Here is a 22,198-nt window from a genome sequence, read left to right on the forward strand (position 1 = left end):
AGCTCACTTACCTTGCCGTGATCCAGAGCTGACCTCGCGCTGGCCTATTGCCCCTTGACCTATTGTTACGTCCCCGACTCTGATCCCGTGCCGCCCGTTCTGTTAAAATTCCAGCCCCATTTTGAGTCCCCTGCTGGATCTTCATGCTTTGTGCCCTACAGAAAGCTGTGTTCCATGCCCTTCGCTGTTATTGTGATTTCCCGTTGTGACCCCGGTTCCGTTCCTGACTACGCTCCTCTGCTGCCTGACTTGACCTATTGCTCCGTCCCCGACTCTGATCTCGTGTTGCCTGTCCTAACCTCCTGCCTGTCCCCGACTACGATTTTGCTCAACGTCTTTGTACCTCGCCTTGGCTGCCGCCATGGACAAAGTCGCACCTGTGGAACAACCTGGTGGTACCACGCAGCAGCAAGTCTTTGTGGCGGGCTCTAGTGAAAACTGGGTACTACTTAGATTCCGGTCCCTCATGTCAGCTTACGTCATCGTCCGCGGTGGTCCAGTGGGTCCACTACCCCTGGAGCCTGACACTAATACATACTCGATCATGGCCACTGAAGTTCTTGCATTCAGGTTATTCACATAATCTATCACGAACCATGGCCCATGGCACCAGGTCCTTCATATAATCTGTCCAGCCAAAAGCCCTGACGTCCTCCCTCTACAACTGGGTGTCTTGGTCTCAGGCTCTTCAGATAATCAATTAAGGCCCTGATGTTCTTGGTACCAGGGCCTTCAGATAATCTATCATGGCCACTGAGGTTCTTGGCTTCAGGGTATTCACAAAATCTATCTTGGCCCCTTATGGGCATCAGGGCATTCAGATAATCTATCATGGCCACTGATGTTGTTGGTACTAACACATACTCGATCATGGGCACTAAAGTTCTTGGCTTCAGGGTATTCAGATAATTTGTCATAGCTCAAGGCTCCCAAGACACCAGGTCCTTCATAAAATCTATCACAGTACCAATGTTCTTGGTACTAATGCATACTCTATCATGGCCCTGAGGTCCAACCCAACACCCCTCCCTCCCTCCCTCCACCTGGATGTTTTGGTCTCAGGCCCTTCAGATAATCAAGGCACATAATTCTTCATAGCCAAAGAGGTTCTTGGACACAGCGTATTCACATAATTTCTTATGGCCCCAGATGTTTTTGGTACTAAGGAATTATCATACTCCATCGTGGACCCAGATGTTCTTGGTACTAAGGAACTCTTATACTCCATCATGACCACAGAGGGTTTTTGCCTCCAGGTATTCACATATTGTATCATGGCCCCCGATCTTTTTGGCATCAGTGCCTTTAGATAATTGATTATGGCCTCCAAAGTTCTTTGCACCAGGACCTTCAGATAATTGATGATGGCCCTAGATCTTCTTAGCCCCAGGGCCTTCAAATAATCGATCACGGCCCTGATTGGCACCAGGTCCATGGTAAGTAATAAAAAAAACCAAATTCCCTTGTGATATATAAGATCAAGATTTTATTTATACTGAATGATGGCACAAACCATACAACCAATGCGACAACAAAGCCCTGAGATGCGTCTCACATACAGTATTCATCGTCGGCTGCCCCCCGCCGACCGTCCGCTCCATGACCGGGATCTGATTTATCAAAGGTTCTGACCGTAATCTCTATTTAAAAGCGCTAGAAAATACAACAAACTATTAACTTCACAAAGAGGAAGAGATCAGAGACTGCGCCCCCTCCCCAGTGCCTGACCGGAACCATAGACGGGTTCGTTACAGTGGAACAGTGATTGGCTCCGGGTCTGGACCATGCTTGGCGCCGGATGTATCAGCAGTCACTGCTCCGTACAATAGAAGAGGATATAAGCAATGAAATACTGAGAGATAGGCGGCGCCTGGGGTCGTTACAGTATATTGTGCAGCAGGTAGAAGCTCGTCTAGATAATACATGGGGGGTAATGCATGCATTTCCTATAGGCTGAAGTCAAAGGTCAGGTCACACTTCCCCATCCGCTGCTTGTACACCAGGTCAAATTTGTCATTCATGGAAACGGTGAAGATATCTTTCCATAGGCCGACCCTTCCTGGAAAGAAACAAAAAAAAGTGACAATGTTTACCCCTAGGGGGCAGATTCCAACAGCTTGCCCGTTGATGTAGACTTCCTGAATGTCTCCAGACACCACAGGAATTGCTACTCGACCAATCAAGAGTGGCCACGCCCAGTGTTCCTGTGGTGTCAGGAGATATCCAGGATATGGGAGAATCTAAAATGGAGTAGCAGGAAATTTTATCTTACTGAAAACTCCTTTATATGGTTTCAATCATTTGGATAAATAAGGGGCGGGTGGGACAATAAATTTGGGCCTTCACCTAACTGGAAGTTCTTGTAGTGTCACTGGATTCCCTGCAGCTGAACAGTAGCCTCCATGGACCGCGAGACATCACTTCTATTTTAAAGGGCACTTCACTTGCTTGGTTGTCCCCCAGTCCATTGAGACCACTCCTATGACCCCCGCAAAAAGAAGTACAGGAGCAATGCTGGAACTGGGAGCAGGAGTGGGTGAGTATGCATTTCTTTTTTCATATTCCAACTCCAGCCTCCTTGAGGTTTTCTAGATACCCGGAAAACCCCTTTAAAGGGAACCTGTCACCTACTTTCGGCCCACTATATTAGCAGCCTCCTCAGGTAGTGGATGAAATGTCCTTTCTAGAATTCTCTCTTTTAAGTGACATCTAATCCATTTACCTACAACAAATCTCCTCCAAATTTATATGCAAATGAGCAGAGAAGAGCCGAGTCGAGTCGGGCTCAGAAACAATAGGTGGAGCTTTAATTTAGATGCCTATTGTATATTGTGGACTCTAGCTCATACCATGGAAAGGAATTCCATCTTTCAAATGGAATCAGACTTGTGATTCTGTGATCTACAGAAGCCGAGATATGAACAAGTAAATTGATAGTTGGGAATGTGAGCTGCAGACAAAAATCCAATCCATGCCTTTGGGCGTCATTTACTAAGGGGCCGTTTCGCATTTTCCCGACGTGTTACCCGAATATTTCGGATTAGCGCCGATTTTTCCTGAATTGCCCCAGGATTTTGGCGCACGCGATCGGATTGTGGTGCATCGGCGCCAATATACACGCGACGGAAATCGGGGGGTGTGGCTGCAAAAAAAACCCGACGGATTCCGAAAAAACGCAGCATTTTTTTTAAAAAAGTGTCGCTCGACACGCGCTTACCTTCACCCAGGGTAGGACGGTGAACTCCGATGCAATCCGATGGTCTTCAGTGCTGCAGCGACACCTGGTGGACTGCCTTAGTGAATCCGGACCCACATCCACCGCAGAGAACGCGCCGCTGGATCGCGAATGGGCCGGGTAAGTAAATCTGCCCCTTTGTCTTTAATGGTCGTTATCTCAGGTTCTGTAGCTCTCAGAACCACAAGCCTTGCACAATTTAAAAGCTGAGATTCTTTAATTAAATATCATCTAATGACTCATATTATCTAATCTTAAAGCCCAATATAAAGTGTGTTTGTATTCCACCAGTGTTCAGACAGGCCACGTTTAACCTTCTCAATGATGGTGTTATTAAGTTATAGGCTATCAGGGGAGCGTCACTTTAGACACCTATATCTTGGTTTCTGTAGCACCTTGGTTCTGGTATCAGATTAGAGCATGACTCATTTTCATTGTATTCCTAGAACCTTGCTAGAACCTGGAGTCCTGCTCCTCCCTTCAGGCCCTGTACAAGGTATAATCTAATGAATCAACTGTGACTGGAGTGTTCCTTTAAGGGTGCAGTCACACGTGCCACTTGGGAGGGGGGCCTGGGCCTGATTGTTAACCAGAATGCAAGATACCGGGTTCTGGTTACTGATCGCATGTAGCTCACAGAACCACAAACCTGATGTGGTTTGAAAGATGAAATTATGTTCTTTAATATGATACCAGAACCATGATTCTAGCTGCTATAGAAGATACCCCTTCTCTATATTTCATAAGATGTGCTTATTAATCAGTTCTTAGTCAGTGACTAGTAATTGGTTATTGATGACAAGGGGTAGGATGTGTTTTATGAAAAATGTCTCAACATTTTTAAATAACTTTTACATTTGAATGTTGTCCTTTAAGTCTTAGCGTAGTGTTAGCTGAGCCCTCCCCGTATTAATGATGAGACACCCACCTGGCGCCCCTCTCGCTCCTGTAACTGGGACGCATGCAATACAAGCTAATGAAGAACTGACTCTTCAGAATGAAAACAACCAATGAGCTAAAAAGAAGCAAAACACAACTGAAAAATCTCACAACAGCCGCAACGTAACAAAAAAACGGAAGGAACAGGAATGAGGCGTGAAATTAATCGGCATAAAAGAGCATTAAACAGAAATTTTACAGAAATAAATAAGCATAAAAAAGCATTTAACAAAAATTTAGCATGAAAAACATCAAAAAAATAACAGAAATTTAGCATGAAAAACATCAAAAAATAAACATGATAATCATAAAATTAACATAATCAAATGAAACTACGTGATTAGAGAAACATTTATTCAGAAACAGCGCCGCCTGTGGTCAAAGGCTGCGCCTAGTATTGCAGCTTGGCCATATTCACCCGATATTCTGCAATACCAGACCTAGCCTATGGATAAAGGTGGCGCTGTTTCCAGAATTGAAACAATTGTATTCGCCTTATCTCATACAACCCTTCAAAATCGAAGGCAGTATTAACGACATCCTAGAAAATTTACTAACATAATTAAAGGAAATCTACCACCAGGATCGAAGACTGTAAACCAAGCACACTGACATACTGGTGTGTGCTCCTTCTAGCAGGATTAGCTCTTCTTCTAGCTTACAAAAAAAGGCTACATTATGCAAATGAGCATCATTTTGTGTCAATTAACAACTATGGAGCACCTCTGGCTCATTAGCATAATTTTTAAGCCTTTTTTGTAAGAACAAGGGCATATGAAGCTAAAAGAAGAGTAGATCTTCTTTTAGCGTCGTATGCCCTTGTTTTTATAAAAAAAAGGCTTTCAAAATTATGTAAATGAGCATTATTTTGGGTCAATTAACAACTATGGAGCCCCTCTGGCTCATTTGCATAATTTTTAAAGCCTTTTTTTTGCAGAAACAAGGGCATAAGAAGCTAAAATAAGAGCAGATCCTGCCAGAGGGGGTGCACACCAGTATGTCAGTGTGCTTGGTTTACAATCCTTCATCCTGGGGGTAAATTTCCTTAAAAAAATATCTATTAACATTAAGGGGGTTCCCCTGCTTGAAACCCCTCTTTATAAGAGTGGGGAACAGCGGATACCTCTTCGGACGCGTTAGAGGAGAATGGCTGTCAATTCTATTGAATTGGTGTCATTTAATACCACATTTCACCTCTAGTGGCCACTGCAGGAAACTGACTCACTTTTCTCTTTAACTAATCGACAATCACTGGGGATTTACATGTGTTGGCAAATATTAGCATATCATAACAATATGCAAATTTTCATGCATTTTCATGAAGCTACATTACATACCGGTTACGTGTGATGTAGGATTGTGGGAGATGTAGCTGCACAGTGCTGCAATCCAAAAGCACTGAGGTCTGGATGCAGCTCTGGATGTGATTGGAGTATAAGCCATAACTTATAGGGTGCGGGATACTCACCTCTGCCGATAGGAAGCGCTTCTGCGTTGCAGCACTGGTCGATTAGCTGGTGGCAGTGCTCTACTGTGGACTCCAACTGAGCTTTATCATAGGGCACCCCCAAAAACCTCACCAGCTGCTCCACCATTGTGCCCAGGTCCTGGTAAGAGATAAATATACAATGATGTAACAGTCAAACGCTAAAACACCCAACTTAGGGGGGTGCAAAGACTCAAAGAGCTGCCCGAATAGCGCCACCCCTCTTCTCAGGCTGTGTGTGGAATTGCAACCCCCGTTCAATTTCCTATATTGGAGTCAACTGCAATACTAAACACATCCCCATGTCACATGGCTTGGATGCAGCACCATCTCATTCATATCAACAGTTTTGAGCTGCAATAATTTTGAGCTGCAATACTAAGCACAGCCACTATGCATTGTGTGGCGCTGTGCTTGGTAGACTGTTATGGGCCACAGTGTGCAGCCAAATGCTGCAATCTCTTCCTACAGTTGATAATATGGGTTCCCGTTATCACTTCCTCACCAATCTGCTATTCATTACATAGCCATAGAATTCTGGAATATCCCTTTAAGAACTCTTTATAGCAATAATATACAAAGCCTGTAACCATGCCTCACCTTGTGCATGTCTTCATACTTTAGAAAAAGTACATTTGAGTCCAAACGATGATCCCAAAATTCATGGACGTGGTCAAACCATGAACCGTAACCCACTGAAGGAGGAAGGTGATAAGGAAAGGTCATAGACTGTAGTAGGACATGGATTTTCCAAGCTAAGAATTTTGATGACATATATCCAGGATAGGTCCTCTGATTGATGGGGTCCAACACCCAGCACCCCTAAAGACCAGCAGCTGATAACAGAGGATGACACAGGAAGTAGACAGCGCCATTCTCTGTGGAGTGGTGGGACTGTGTAACTACAGGTTAGTTCCCATTCAAATTAATGGGATATAATCTGCAATAACCTGTTCTGACCACTTCGCTCAGAACAGCACTGTCTGCTCTCTGTTTTATCCTCTGTTTACCAGCTGCTAAGAACAGCTGATCTGTAGGGGTGCAGGGTGTTGACCCCTACCAATCTGATAATGTGAACCTATTTTCATTCCCAGTATACTCCTGTAATACAGTTGCGGATAAATTCTTGGTATCCCTGCGCGAGGATCATACAGATGAGTGCAGGGAAGGATAGAGAGTACTGTGCAGCTGTGCTGTATGGCTGCACAGTTCTCTCTCTGATCAAGCAGACCAATTTTGAAGAAATATAATCAATTACAGGGAAAGCTCAGGAGCACTATGCTTAAAGGGAGTGTCCAGCCCCTTGAAAACCCCTCTTTTGCAAGCATATACCAAATAAGGACTAAAAACTGATTACTTATATATTTGTAAAAGTATTGTCCGCTTTTTGCCACCACTAGGGGGCTGCTCTGTATTCATCTGTATACAGCTCCTTGAACTGGTGATACATCATACACACTGATTTCTAGTGATAAGTGCAGATACATTTCATTACACATTTCCTATGACAATGTTCTGAGAAAAAAAAATTATTACAAAAAAGGTAGAACAAATAAAAAAACAACAATTTTTTTCTCACATCTGTCATTCATGAATCTTCGGCAGAATTCCTGGAAGGTTCCCCGGTAACTCATTGTCCTCAGAGAGCGGTGGAACTGGTAATAAGACACTACAAGGTCTTTGGGATTACGAGCCATATAGATAACCTGTAATACAATCATATGACCCTGGATTATATGGAGTGTGTGACTACAGTGCGCTTAGGGATCCCAAAATAAATCAATAAAGTTCTCCTTTTTGGACAAGATTCTGATCAGTCGTAATCTGTGAAAAGCCATTGCAGTAACTACTCAGTTTCCCTGCAGTGCCCCCGCAGGTGAAACAAAGTATTACATCAATACATTGAACAGAGAACCTCCCACCCATCTCTATTAACTCAGAACTCCCTATTTTTTAAAGAGATCCCACCACTTCACATATTCCCCATGTTCCTCACCTTGGACTCTCCATTGTGCAGGTCTGTAGGGAGGAATCGGTACGGGAGGTGACTCTTTATAAGTCTGGGAGATGTCAATTCCTGCAGAGAAGCAAATATGAGTCCAATGATGAGTCCTAAAGGGATTGGATGAGATTAGATAAAGATTCCAAGAACAACCCCGCTACTCATGCGTCATCGCTTCATTCTAGAAAGAAAATGGGGGTCATTTATCTTATTTACCCCTTCTCTGCGCTCTTTTTGCGCCTGTTGTGAGTCTATTTTTTGCACCTCATTTGTTTTTGTTGTTTTGGCTCTTTGTCAAATGCAGATTTTTTTTTTAGCCTGATTACGTGCAAATGTTTTAAAAAAGGTGCAATTTTTGGCGTAAATCATACCATTGCCTTTCCTAAGCATGGTCTGGACTGGCGTGTTATTGCACAATTATTTGCGCCCATTTAGGCACACATCAATGTTAAATAAGGTGCAAACATCTGGAAGGAGGAGAAATGCAAAGACAAAATAGGCACAAACCAGGAACTCCGAAGAAATGCTGGAAATAGGCACCGAAAATTGCAGAAATACCCAATGGGTCAGATTTACTTACCCGGTCCTGTTGCAATCCAGCGGCACGTTCTCCGATGAGGATGCAGGTCTTCCGGCGATGTCCACCAGGTGTTGCTGCTGCGCCGAGGTCCGCCGGAGTTCACCAACCTAATCGTGGTGCATGTAAGTGTGTGTCAAGCGACCCTTTTTTTAAAAAAAAATAGAGCGATTTTTCCGAATCCATCGGGTTTTCCGACGGCCACGCCCCCCATTTTTCGTTGCATGCAAGCCGGTGCCGATGCACCACAATCAGATCGCGTGCGCCAAAATCCCGGGGCAATTCGGCGCAAATCAGAAAAGAAATTCAGGGAACTCGGCGGAAAAACGTGATTCGGACCCTTAGTAAATGTGCCCCATTGTGTTTAAAAAGTCTATCAAATACAACCAAAAAAGCCAAATCAAACTAAGATAAATCTGCCCCTAGGGGTCTGCAAAAATAAAATGTACGACGCAGAGGTGTTTGCTGTATGAAGAGGGCCCGCTTCATACAGAGGTGGAGTTTGCTGCACATTGCAGCACACACTCACTGCTAATACCTGCGGTCGGTGCTAGCACCGATCACATGTATTAACCCTGCCGATGTCTCAGAAATCTTCGTTCCGTTCGTCGTTCCCCGAAACGTCATCAGGGAACGGCGATCACTTGCCTCGACAGCCTCAGGTCTTGTTCCCTAGATGAACTAAAAAATAGTAAAAAAAAAAAAATCAAAAAAGGTAAAAAAAAGTTATAAAAAATAAAAATCACAAACATGTTAGGTATCGCCGCATCTCAAAATGCCCAATCTATTCAAATATAAAACAGTTATTTCCCGGTGGTGAACCCTATAACGGAAAATAGCGCCCAAATGTCCAAAACACTACTTTCACATCAAAGTATGAAAAAGTTATTAGCGCTAGAAGAAAATGTTATTACTTTTTTTCGTACACATTCGTTTAATTTTGAATTAATTGAAATTAAATTTTTTTATTAAAACACAATCAAACCTATATAAATTTGGTATCACCGTGATCCTACCGAACAAAAGACGAAAGTAGAGATGTTATTTGGAGCGCACAGCAAAAGTCGTAAAAACTGAGCCCACAAGAAAATGCAGGGTTTTTTGTCAATTTCACCACAGTTGGAATTTTTTTCCAGCTTCCCAGTACACAGCATGGAATAATAATGTCATTGAGAAGTAAAATTTGTTACACAGAAAATAAGCCCTCACACAGCTATGTACATGGAAAAATTAAAAAGTTATGGATTTTTGAAGTGGAGAGCGAGATATAAGAGGAAAAAAAGGGGTTAATATGAGCTCTGAGCTTTGATTGGATACTATAGGCAATGAGTATGAGACAGCTTATCTGTGAGGTAATATGGATAGATAGAGAGACAGGAAGGGAGAGTTAGAGACAGACAGGAGAGTGAGTGAATGACAGAGAAACAGGCAGGGAGAGTGCGAGACAGACAGAGACAGGCAGGGAGAGTGGGACACAGGCAGGGAGAGTAAGTGAGAGACAGACAGGGAGATAGGGAGATAGAGAGACAGGCACAGAGAGTGAGTGACAGAGAAACAGGCAATAAGAGTGAGAAACAGGCAGGAAGAGTGAGTGGGAGAAAGGAAAGGCGAGAGAGAGTGAAAGACAGACAGGGAGAGATAGATACATAGATATAAAATATTTTTGTTAACAAATTCTATTTCGTTAAAAACTATTACTGTTCCGGGAAGCTCAGGGATCTACTGCTAGAAGATAGATAAATAAGAGTCCTAACCAGTCTGACGACATGTGAGGAAAATTGGACTGTCCATGATTCATTGAGGTATGTAAATATGTCGCTGTCGCTGTATAAGGCCGCTTTTACATGACCGTATATAGCAGCCGTATGTACAGCGGCTAGCATACGGCCGCCATAGAAGTGCATGGTGAACGGCACGATATGGTGAGTAAAGGCGGTTCCCTACTTAAGAACACCCGACTTACAGACGACCCCTAGTTACAAACGGACCTCTGCATATTGGTAATTTACTGTATTTTAGCTTTAGGCTACAATAAACAGCTATAACAGTTGATGTCTGTAATTAAGCTTTAGTGTTAATCCTGGTTCTAATGCCAATCCAACATTTTTAAAATCCAATTGTCACAAAAAAATTCTGTCTGGGGTTACAATGATAAAATATACAGTTCTGACTTACGTACAAATTCAACTTAAGAACAAACCTAAAGAACCTATCTTGTACATAACCTGGGGACTGCCTGTACACACATGTGCTCGCCATACCGTGCCATCGCCACATGCTCTATCTTCGGCCACAAGTATGCCCGTGCGGGACTCAACACTCCTACTCTCCAGCGAGACGTGTGCTACGCCCGGGTCGCGGCATGGACGCCGCACACATTAGTGTGAAAGTGGCCTATGTCACAACACTGGTCACAAATCATGGCAAGACGACCCGTGGCAGGGCCACCACAGAGCTGGCATCATCCTCAACCACTGGCGAGGTGTGAGGCATGATGCCCTCTGTGCCAGCTTATTTCTAGATGATTTCGTGGAATTGTGATGTTCCCGGCTGTACATGAGATTCCCAGAACTGATAAGTAGCTGCCAGAGAGAGAGGAGACGTCTTACACAAGACCTGAAGAAGTCATTTATTAGGTTTGAGCAGCCAAATATTCCAGGAAAACCGGAGTAGTAGGTGATGGGGGAGAAGCAAGTTCTATCTGCAATACCAGATACAGACAAGGGAGGCGCTATTTTTACAGATGCTAGACATAGAGAAAGTGGGCTGGACTGCAAAATCAGACACAAACAGACGTGGCGCTGTTTCGGGAAGGACAGTCTACATGTTTTTTTTGGTACAACCCCTTTAATGGACTGTGACTGATCAGTCATATCATGCGATATAATCCCAGACCCTAAAAAATAACACCCTGTACCTTTATAATATCCAAACCAGGCTGTGGATATTCAAGGACCGGCAGCTGCTCGTCGATGTTCATCAGTCCGATCTCATCGGGGTCGGCTCCCTGACTCACGAGATACACAATCTCCTGGAGCAGGCTAGTTCCTACATGACAATAGATAGAAAAACATAAAAAAATTCTATATTTTTAAGACTGTAAACATTTGATACAACCTTTGTTTTTTTTTAAAAATTATTTTTGATAACTACCTAGATACCGCGGCAGTGATGGACAGTGGCATCTGTGGAGTTCAGCCATTTGAATCTGAAGTGACTCTGATCCCAACCATTGCAACAAAGTGCCTGTACTAATCACATGCGGATCAGTAGGGTTGTCAGGTATTGGACCAGTACCAAAGACATCACAGATGCCTAGGGTATCTATGGCGCCACCTATATGGCTCCAGGTACCAGAAGAACCACGTTCTCCAGTACCGGGGCCATGTACAATAAGCTTTTACAGACATCATGAGTATGACAGCTCCAGCATTGAAGCTTAATATCTTATAATTTATTCATATTCACTTAGATAATCCGGGAATTTCACTATTGTCACAAGCGCAGTAAATTGGGGACCTGAAAGGAGAGCAGGGTGGTTTTAAGGGTTAAAGAAAATAATGGCTGATGTCTTTAAAGATCAGCACCTGTCTGTGGTTGTGTCTGGTCAATGGAGTAGAACTTCAGTACCACACGCGACCTGTGGACAGAGGTGGCGCTGTTTTTTGAAGATAGATCCTGGACAGAAACTATAAGGGACATTAGTGGGGCATTTTACTAATTGAGGCCACTAAAGGGTACAATATTTACTGTGGGGGAACATTAGGGGGTGGGACATGGGCGGGGCTTACAAGTTGAAAGTCTTGAAAGTTTAAAGGTATGGGTCCCTCTAAACTTTTACAATAACCAATACATTACAGTTTGGGGGCTAGTACAGAATTCACATAATACGTCTCGTATTTCCGCCCTTATTGCACGGATTTGGCAGGATGTGACGACACCCGTTTTTTAACTATAAAACAACGACTAATCGCTAAATCATGGCGATCAGTGATATCGTTAGGGGGGGGGGCACTCATTTTCCTTGCAGTGGCCACTACTGGTAAAATCTAGCATTGCACCATATGAATAGCTGGTCATATAATACAGGGACAGGTGAGGTCCTCCAGAGCTGCTCTTTGTTAGAGGACCTGCACTCTGATTAAAGGGGTGTTTTACCTTATAAAATGATGGGGTTTATTTAACTATTATGCAGTAACGCTTCTGCATCACTAACTTAGATGGGGGTCATCTGTTTTGGTCTCATAGCCAGGGACAACTCTTAAAGGGAAGAACAAAAATGATCATTCAGCAGTACACCAACCATACATTCCCTTTAAAGGGGTTTAAAAAACATGGCTGCAGTCTTCCAAAAACAGCGCCACATCTGACAGTGGGTAGTGTGTGGTATTGCAACTAAGCTCCATTCATTTCTATACAGCTGAGCTGCAATACCTGCACAAACCATGGTCAGGTGTGGTGCTGTTTTTGGAAGAAAGCAGCCATGTTTTTCAAACTCAGGAAAACCCCTTTTAGTCCCAGGATTAATGAAAATCTCATAAAATGGACCCCCACTACAAAGTGATGCCATATTTGATTGATTTGTGGTGTCCTACCCCCTTAATAGAGGGAGTTCTGAAGCACGGGACCCCTATTATGTACTAATATTGCTATGAAGGGGACAAGAATCGAGTCTTATGAGGAAAACTGGACAGATTTATTAAAAAATGGTCAAAAATCATGGATAGTGATAAGTTACCCATGACAACCAATCACAGTGCATCTTTCATCTGTTAAAAGCAGATTACAAAATGAAAGCAATGCTGTGATAGGTTACTTTGGAAAACAAGCCAATTTGTTTATAATGCCGCCATTTTTAAGCTTCATATCACAACACCAGCTTTTAAAGGGGTGATCCATAAATAACATAAATGTTATCTACGTAGAGAATCAGTGATTTATATATGCGGGGGTCCGATGATCACTAAAATTGGGGTACAGAGCCCCCAAGTCTGAGTTATATGACTGGAGCAGTGGTCACACATATACCCTCCTGCTGCTCCATCTATTTAAAGGGGAGTTCCATTAACCAAAGGGTAAATCCTCATAGCTCACAAATTATTTTTTAATCTTTTTTTATAATTATTTTTTGGGAAACCCCCTTTTTAAGGGTCTCACATGCCAAAATTTATATCCTTCAAAACAATGGCGACTTTTCCATCCCTTGTATATCCGTGTTATCTATTGCCCTTTATCGTTGGGCAGGAAAACTAAAAGCTATATTCATATTTTAAATATTCTACAAAAAAAAACTATAAAAATCTGAAATAAATAGAATAATTAGGCAGAAATTTGCATATTTTTGCATAATTATTCAGTTTTTTTCCCCAACATGTGTGACCCTTAGAGAGGTTTATCCCCCCCAAACAATATAATATAAACAATATATCAATAATTGGCGCAAAATCCTCTATTACGCTTTATCGTAGAGGCAGTATACTAAAAAAATATTAAGATTTTTCATATTCTGCAAACCTGGCACCGAAGCGGTTAATAAAAACTCGAAAAAATCTCCAGAAAAAGTCCCGACTATTGACCGAGACGTAAACAGAATTCCCATGATTCCGTCCTTATACGCGCCAGCCGCCCCCCCACCCCTGATGTCACCGCCATCCGTCGTATCAGATTTTACTATATCGCAGCAGCGGGTTTGTTACAATGTAAGTTTCCATATCTCAATTTGCAGACAGACGCCCTCAACTCCCCCCTGAGGCAGCCCCCCTGCCAGCCTCACCTGACCCCCGATGGCCACCCAATGCAGCCCCCGGCCAGTGCACGGTGATATTAACCCCTTCCAGCCCGTATTGCATGTACCTGATTTGGGATAGGTGACAATCCAGATGTCGTTCTCTCTTACAGGGAAGTCAGCAATCTCCTCCATCTTCCCTCTGCAGAATGGGGGTAACCTGATGCCATTGTATTCAAAGTACTTGCTCTCAAACTCCACTGGGGTGCTGGGGGTCTCTGCCTCACTCTCTGCCATGCTCGGGGGGTGCAGTAGCAGCAGGTGATGGGGGGCCGGAGATGCAGGATGCTCACAGGCGATGATGTAATGCGATGCTGAGGATGCAGCAAACACAGCGACATCTAGTGGTCACCAGACGCCGGTGCAGGCAGGGAGAAGCCGGCCAGCGCGCACGCGCAGCACTCCCTCACCGCCTCTAGGGAATTGTCAGGGTTGCTTTTTTCTGTGAATGAAGCCCCATAATTGTGTAATTACAGCTCTGCCTCCTCTTACCCTGGGCCGCAGCTGCTGTTATGAAAGCTCCGTGCAATAATATATTACATGTGCATCACAGGGGAGGGATATATGTATTAGAAGGGGAGTGTATGATCAGATTTACGAGATTATAATCATAAAACACTTCATATCATTTGTGTTTGTTATTTTTTTTTATCTGTTTATATGAGTTATACTGTTCAGCACCTGTGGTGTGTATTATGATGTTCTGCAGCAGCTGTGGTGTGTATGATGATGTTCTGCTGCAGCTGAGGTGTGTATTATGATGTTCTACAGCAGCTGACGTGTGTATTATGATGTTCTGCAGCAGCTGACGTGTGTATTATGATGTTCTGCAGCAGCTGACGTGTGTATTATGATGTTCTACAGCACCTGAGATTTGTATTATGAGGTTCTGCAGCAGCTGAGGTGTGTGTTATGAGGTTTTCCAGCAGCCGAGGTGTGTATTATGAGGTTCTACAGCAGCTGAGGTGTGCATGATGAGGTTCTGCAGCAGCTAAGGTGTGTATTATGAGGTAGTGCAGCGGCTGAGGTGTGTATTATGATGTTCTGCAGCAGCTGTGGTGTGTATTATGAGGTTCCTCAGCAGCTGAGGTGTGTATTATGATGTTCTGCAGCAGCTGAGGTATGGATTATGATGTTCTGCTGTAGCTGAGGTGTGTATTATGATGTCCTGTAGCAGCTGAGGTGTGTATTATGATGTTCTGCAGCAGCTGAGTTGTGTATTATGATGTTCTGCAGCAGCTGAGGTGTGTATTATGAGGTTCTGCAGCATCTGAGGTGTGTATCATGTGGTTCTGCAGCAGCTGAGGTGTGTATTATGAGGTTCTGCAGCATCTGAGGTGTGTATCATGAGGTTCTGCAGCAGCTGAGGTGTGTATTGAATGGTAGGTAGATATAAGATCGTTGATAGAATTGAAAAAGGAAATTAGATCAGGATCAAGAGTCATAATAATCTTTTCCATAAGCCACTTACATAATCTGACTAATATCCCAGTAACTTCACCTACCTGAGAACAACTGTGCCAGGATATTACTGGATTATCTGATTTTCCGGGATTAGGCCGGGATTATGAGTCCATTGTGGGGTATTACAGGGGTTTTGGGCTCAGACCACAGTGGGCAGATGTTACGTCACCAAAAGCTCACGAAATTCTATCACGTGACGACGCGGCATCTATCAGGGCCTCGGCATTTCTTGAAGTCTAAACTGAAATTGGAACCAAATCTCCCTTAATCTTATGTTTGACTCCTGTATATCCAATAAGGAATCACATTTTTGAGGTATCAGGTAAATTGATGTAATTAAAGGGGGTTTTCTACTTTCTGTATATTGGACTACTAGTGATCTGATCCATTGGTTAGGTCTAATATTATTAAGCTGTAACATCCCTTTAAGGAGGGCGGGGGGGGGGGGGGGGGGTCTCCCATTCCAGACTTCTCTCTATTAACTTGTTTAGATGTTTTTTTTCATTCTTTGATTTGAACTGTTTATTAGGAAGTAATGTAGAAGGGGAGTATCATGTGACTGCGTAACAGACTACACAAATTCTGTTCGTAGTCTGTTACCAAGGAGACACATACAGAAGCATAGTGCTGTAGTTTCAAATTCAAAAAGATACATTTTTAATTAAGAGGGGTGTAGAAATGGGAAAGGGGCACAGCGCCAATCACATGAGGTCATTCAGCATTTTCTACTTGTTGACCGGTTTGAGGGGAAGTTGCCTGAGCAAAAAGTTACTGCATATGCCATAGTGGTCCATGAGTCTGTGTATCAACATCACTCATGTAAAGGAGTGAAACTGAAAAGCTAAGCCTTGTGGCACTTTAAAGGGAACCTGTCAGTTAAACCTAACTGAACATATCTTTGAAAACTGCTATTATACAGCAGTACAACTATCCCTATATTGTTCCTCCCCAGGCCTGCAAAATTCAACAGTCCGTTCATAAAGTTGACTTAGCATCTGTGCAAATGACTCGATGTGAATCCGATCATCGTCTTTCCTTTGAGATGAGGCCAGCAAATGACTATTCTTCCAGCCCTGCCACACCTTCAACTTCCTGAGAGAGACGCTGGCTGTGTGACACACTGAAGAGAATTTCTGATGGAGGGGGGGAATGAGCGAGTTGAAAAAGACTCTGGATGTGTGTGGCTCGCTGAAGATAAATCCTGAGGGAGGGGAAATCAGTGAGTTAAGAGACGCTGGATGTGTGTGAGTCGCTGAAGAGAAATCAGCTTCTTCATTTCCCCTCCTTCAGGAATTCTTTTAAGCGAGTCACACAGCCAGCATCCCTCTCATTCTTAGAGTCGAGTTGGCGCCATTGGCCCCTTGAAAATCAGAAACCAGGAGGCATGGCTGAGATGATAGAACATGAATATGCATAGGTGGCGCGTCAACTTTCCACAGAACAGACTGTGGAACTTTACAGGGATGGAGTAGAACAATATAGGGATAGTTGTACTGCTGTATAATAGCAGTTTTTAAAGATATGTTTAGTTAGTTTAGGGTTAGTTTAACTGACAGGTTCCCTTTAACAGGCCTCTTTGTCATGACAGAAACATCAATACCCATCATTGTCGATAATAATGAATAATAATAATTCCTTTATTTATATAACGCAGCGCTGCACAGAGCTTGCCAAATCGGTCCCGAACATGGAGAGAACATATAAACTTTATGCAGATGTTGACCCTGGGACTTAAACCCAGGACCCCAGCACTGCAAGGCTGTAATGCTAACCACTAAGTCACCGTGCTGCCCACATGCTTAGTAAGTACAATCCATCTGGGGTATTTATAGTAGTCTTCTTTATGCCTTCTGTACTGTCCATTTAAAGGGATTTGCCTATTTAGTGTATAATGGATGAATTGAATTGGTAACAGATCCCTTTAAGATTTTGTTTCCCTCTCATAATGGATTCCCAATGCTCCATTCGTCTATATCTCCTTTCAATTGATTTCTTGTTAGTGATGTAATGGATGATGCTTCCCCTGTCTGTCTGATGTGAAGTGGTGTCTGGATAACATGGAGAGAGCGTGCATACATTAAGGCTGGTATAACAAACCATATACATCCATAACCCCCTGCTTAAAGGGGATGTGTCCATCAATTTCTAATCAGCCCTTTCTGGCCCTTTAAGATACCTTCTACTACTTTGACTACACACTTATTCTGCATGATCAGCGTCTTGAAGATTGGGACGATGTATCAGGGACTTTGCAACTTGTTGCAATGATTCCAAATTGATAAACCTGCAATAAAATCTAAATCAGAGTTTCAATGACATCACAGGTCAGAAAGTGAAAGCGTCACCTCAGGGAGGAATATGGGTGAGAGGCCACGTCATTGTAAGGTCTATAGAAATTCAACAAGGCCCTTAGGCCCCTGCCAACTGCAGCTGTAAACTACAGGGAACCCTGGTACCTACAATTTCTTATGACATAAAATTTAAAGGGGTTTTACAAGACTTTAATGGTCACTTATTTTTTATAGGATAAGTGAATTTAATTAACTTGGTAATGTATCTCATCAGAGCAAAATGCTTCTTTCTCAATATATTAGGCTCTTTTGCAGCTGCTGCAGCTAAAAGTAAGTTTCCATATCCCCCTCCAGTGCTTTATTCACATAAGTACAAGTGAGTTCTTCTCTACAATGTCCTATGATCCTGCTGATACTTCTAAATGAGAGAGGAGAAGTATAAGAACAGACAGAGGCAGCTGGAGATAATACTGAGTTTCTTTATCGCCCCAAGTGCTTTATTCAAATGAGCACTGGTCAATTTTTCTCTATAATGTTCTATATGATCCAGCGGATGCTTTACAGTAAGGGAGGTGATAATGTACATGATTACAGACAGAGGCTGCTGGAGATTTACTAATTTTATTTATCACCCCTAGTGCTTTATTCAAATCAGTACAGGTCAATTCTTCTCTATAATGTCCTATATGATCCTGCAGATGCTTCTGAGTGAGAGATTATGGACAGAGGCTGCTGGAGATAATAGTAAGTTTCTATCTCACCACAAGTGTTTTAGGCCCCTTCCACACTTGCGTTGCAAATCACGTCAGAGTTTGATCAGGGTGCGATCAGGGTTTGGTCAGTGAAAAACTGACATTTTGCATCAGAGTGCAATCAGTTTTCAGTCAGAGTTTGTTCAGTGTCTCAGGTTTTCACGCACGTTTTCAATGCAATTTCAATGCGTTTTTCACGCGCAGGTAATCCGCGTGAAAAGGACCTTAGGACTGAGCTCTAACTTTTCTATGGCAATTGATGCGTGAAAAACGCATTGCACTTGCATTGCACTTGCAAGTGTCTCAGAGTGCGATGCGTTTTTGATGCGTCTCCATAGACTTGTATGGTGCGTTTTTCACGCGCGTGACTTGCAAAAGTAGAGCAAGTCGAGATTTAAACGCGTGTTAAAAAAAACGCACATGTGTGCGTGAAAAAAAATCCAAGTCTGAAAAAGCCCATTGATTATAATGGATCAGAGTGTAATGCAAGTTCCGCGCGTCAAGAGCACGTGCAGAAAAAGCGTGTTAAAAACGCAAGTGTGGAAGGGGCCTTATTCACATCAGTACAGGTCAGTTTTTCTCTATAACATCCTGTATAATCCTATAGTGTCCTATATGATCCTGCTGATGTTTCTGGGTGAGAGGGGATATACATAATAACATGCAGAGGCCGTAATAGTAAGAGGTAATAGTAAGTTTCTATCTCACACCAAGTGCTTTATTCACATCAATTTAGGTCAGTATTTCTCTATAATGTGCTACATGATCCTCATGATACTTCTGAGAGAGAGTTATGGAGTAGATTCTCTATAATATCCTGCATGATCCTGCTGATGAAGGGTGCCCCCGACTGTATAAGAAGGGTGCCCACAGACTTGGGGTGTCCTAGTGTTGCAATTTATTACATGGGACGTTTGCACTTTAAATAGGGGTGGTATTTGCTTCCTTTCTCCTCCCTGCTGCTGCTGCTCTGCCCCTCCCATACCTGAGCCTTTATAGGGCAGGCACTGGGCCTGCACTTCCTCTTGCCCGCGCCATCTTCAAGCTGTCCCTCCCTCCCTCCCTACTGTTACTTGGTTTTTGTTTTTTGATGTTTTCGGTTTTCGGTGATCATCTCAAGTCACAGCTGACGGAAAATGGGAATTGATGTGGATTTTGCCCGGAAGTCGAAGTGCTGATTCGGGAGTCCGGTTGAGCAAACCGCTTCGGGCAGCGATGGTTTACAAAGAGACGGACGGAGATTGTGGTTAATTTTGAGTATTAAAGTAATAATGGTTTTCGGTGATCATCTCAAGTCACAGCTGGCGGAAAAGAGAATTGATGTGGATTTTTTTCGGAAGTCGAAGTGGTGATTCGGGAGTCCGGATGAACAAACCGCTTCGGGCAGCTATGGTTTGCAAAGAAACGAACAGAGATTGCGGTTGATTTTGAGAATATTAAAGTAATAATAATTGAGTTTATCAGCAATAAATAGCTGTGACCTTTTCTGCCCAACAGGAAGCCTCGTGTCATCATTCCTTAGTTATGTTTAGTTATAAATGGTTTATGGGGTTAATGTTACGGGTAGGATTATGTATCTTTACTAAAGTGCCTTAATGTGTAGTTAAATGGGTAATGTTTACTACCTCCCAGTCTGCCAGTGATAGGAGATAGACACAGAAGCTTCTGTAGCTAATAGTAAGTTTCTATCTCACCTGTAGTGCTTTATTCACATCAGTACAGGTCAGTTCTTCTCTACAATTGCGTATATGATTGTGCAGATGCTTCTTAGTGAGTGAGGAGATACATGATTATGGACAGAGGCTGCTGGAGATAATAGTAAGTTGCTATCTCACCCCAAGTGTTTTATTCACATCAGTACAGGTTAGTATTTATCTATAACATCCTATATAATCCTATAATGTCCTATATGATCCTGCTGATGTTTATTAGTGAAAGAGGAGATACATAATTACAGACAGAGACTGCTGGAGATAATAGTAAGTTTCTATCTCAGCCCAAGTGCTTTATTCACATCAGTACAGGTCAGTTCTTCTCGATAACATAATGTATGATCCTATAATGTCCTATATGATCCTGCTGATGCTTCTGAGTGAGAGGGGATATACATAATAACAGACAGAGGCCGTAATAGTAAGAGGTAATAGTAAGTTTCTATCTCACACCAAGTGCTTTATTCAAATCAATAGAGGTCAATATTTCTCTATAATGTGCTACATGATCCTCATGATACTTCTGAGAGAGAGAGAGAGAGTTATGGAGTAGATTCTCTATAATATCCTGCATGATCCTGCTGATGCCAGTGATAGGAGATAGACACATATAAAACAGAAGCTTCTGAAGATTATAGTAAGTTTCTATCTCACCTGTAGTGCTTTATTCACATCAGTACAGGTCAGTTCTTCCCTACAATTGCATATATGATTGTGCAGATGCTTCTTAGTGAGTGAGGAGATACATGATTATGAACAGAGGCTGCTGGAGTTAATAGTAAGTTTCTATCTCACCCCAAGTGCTTTACTCACATCAGTACAGGTTAGTATTTCTCTATAACATCCTATATAATTCTATAATGTCCTATATGATCATGCTGATGCTTCTGAATGAAAGGGTATACATAATAACAGACAGAGGCCGCTGGAGATAATAGTAAATTTCTATCTCACCCTAAGTGCTTTACTCACATCAGTACAGGTCAGTTATTCTCTATAACATCCTGTACGATTCTGCTGATTCTTCTCAGTGATAGAGGAGAGACACAGGCATAGACAGCGGCTGCTGCAGCAGATAGGAGGATACTATCTCACGACAAGTGTATAATTTCCATCAGTACAGGTCAGTATTTCTCTGTAATGTCCTATATGATCCTGATGATACTTCTGAATGAGAGAGAAAGTTATTGAGTAGACTCTCCTCTACTTTCTGTGTGCAGTGTATGGGAGACATCATAGAAGTTAGTCTCCACCACCGGCTCGGAGACAACTGAGAATTACAGATAGAGCTTGCTGAGGGGAAAACTGCTAAACAATACAGAATACAAGTCATATAAAGTTATATATAATCCTGCGGATGCTTCTTGTATAGAGAGTTATAGCAGCCAGTCTCCACCACCGTCTCTGAGACAACTGAGAACAACGGTGAATATCATAAACCCATCTCATTCTGTAGAACGTTGCAAAACCCAAGCTGGCAATATTGGGACAATGATGTCATGACACATGGTCATAAATGTAATCTCGCCCAGACATCTGAAGGTTATTACAATACAATATCAGTTTACTGGTGGTTTTCAGCAGAACTTTAGCCTCGCTGCCAGCCTGGATCTGTATCTGGCGTCATATGGCACAAAAATAAAATGCTATCCAACTATTCTCACTGAATTCTCCTGATTTTGCTATCGCTTAGCGCTCTTTTTACACTGCAGCATGTCTGCCATCACTATACAGTATATCGTTAAGTGCAGCTTTGGTAGTGTCTGGAGTATAAACATGAGCATGATAAATGTTTCATTTTACAGACATACTAAATATATACAAGAAGCCATAAAAATTGTGAATGCAGCTTTTGTTGTAACTGGAGCACAAGCTATGCTAATCCGGGGTTAGACAGATAACGCTCTATAGCAATGGTAGACCAATGCTGGATTCAGATAAAGCACCAGCACTAT

General features: G+C 42.7%; 1 protein-coding gene across 2 annotated transcripts; it reads right to left on the reverse strand.

Moving 5' to 3' along the window:
- Nucleotides 1–1,463: 1,463 nt before the first annotated feature.
- SULT4A1 (sulfotransferase family 4A member 1) lies at nt 1,464–14,361 on the reverse strand. Of its 2 annotated transcripts, XR_011854777.1 has the most exons (8): nt 14,093–14,361; nt 11,157–11,287; nt 7,657–7,737; nt 7,240–7,366; nt 6,261–6,355; nt 5,643–5,781; nt 4,164–4,250; nt 1,464–2,059 (listed from the first exon to the last, which is right to left on the reverse strand). XR_011854777.1 is itself a non-coding variant. In XM_072145366.1 (7 exons), the coding sequence occupies exons 1-7, from the start codon at nt 14,259–14,261 to the stop codon at nt 1,947–1,949; spliced, it is 855 nt and encodes a 284-aa protein (XP_072001467.1). In that variant the 5' UTR covers nt 14,262–14,360; the 3' UTR covers nt 1,464–1,946. The 2 variants fall into 2 exon arrangements, 1 of the variants encoding a protein (XP_072001467.1); XM_072145366.1 differs by lacking the exon at nt 4,164–4,250 and having other exon boundaries at nt 14,093–14,360.
- Between the last annotated feature and the right edge of the window lie 7,837 nt (nt 14,362–22,198).

This window comes from Engystomops pustulosus, chromosome 4 (assembly GCF_040894005.1).
Source record: "Engystomops pustulosus chromosome 4, aEngPut4.maternal, whole genome shotgun sequence".
In the NCBI taxonomy this organism is placed as follows: Eukaryota; Metazoa; Chordata; class Amphibia; order Anura; family Leptodactylidae; genus Engystomops; species Engystomops pustulosus.

Bases quoted from the DNA above. Each gene is read 5' to 3' on its own strand.
- SULT4A1 (XM_072145366.1), bottom strand. From the start codon at position 14,261: ATGGCAGAGAGTGAGGCAGAGACCCCCAGCACCCCAGTGGAGTTTGAG. The intron at 11,288-14,092 runs GTACATGCAATA...ATTGTCATGTAG, and splicing joins TGTCACCTATCCCAAATCAG to GAACTAGCCTGCTCCAGGAG. The intron at 7,367-7,656 runs GTGAGGAACATG...ATTGTATTACAG, and splicing joins TGCACAATGGAGAGTCCAAG to GTTATCTATATGGCTCGTAA.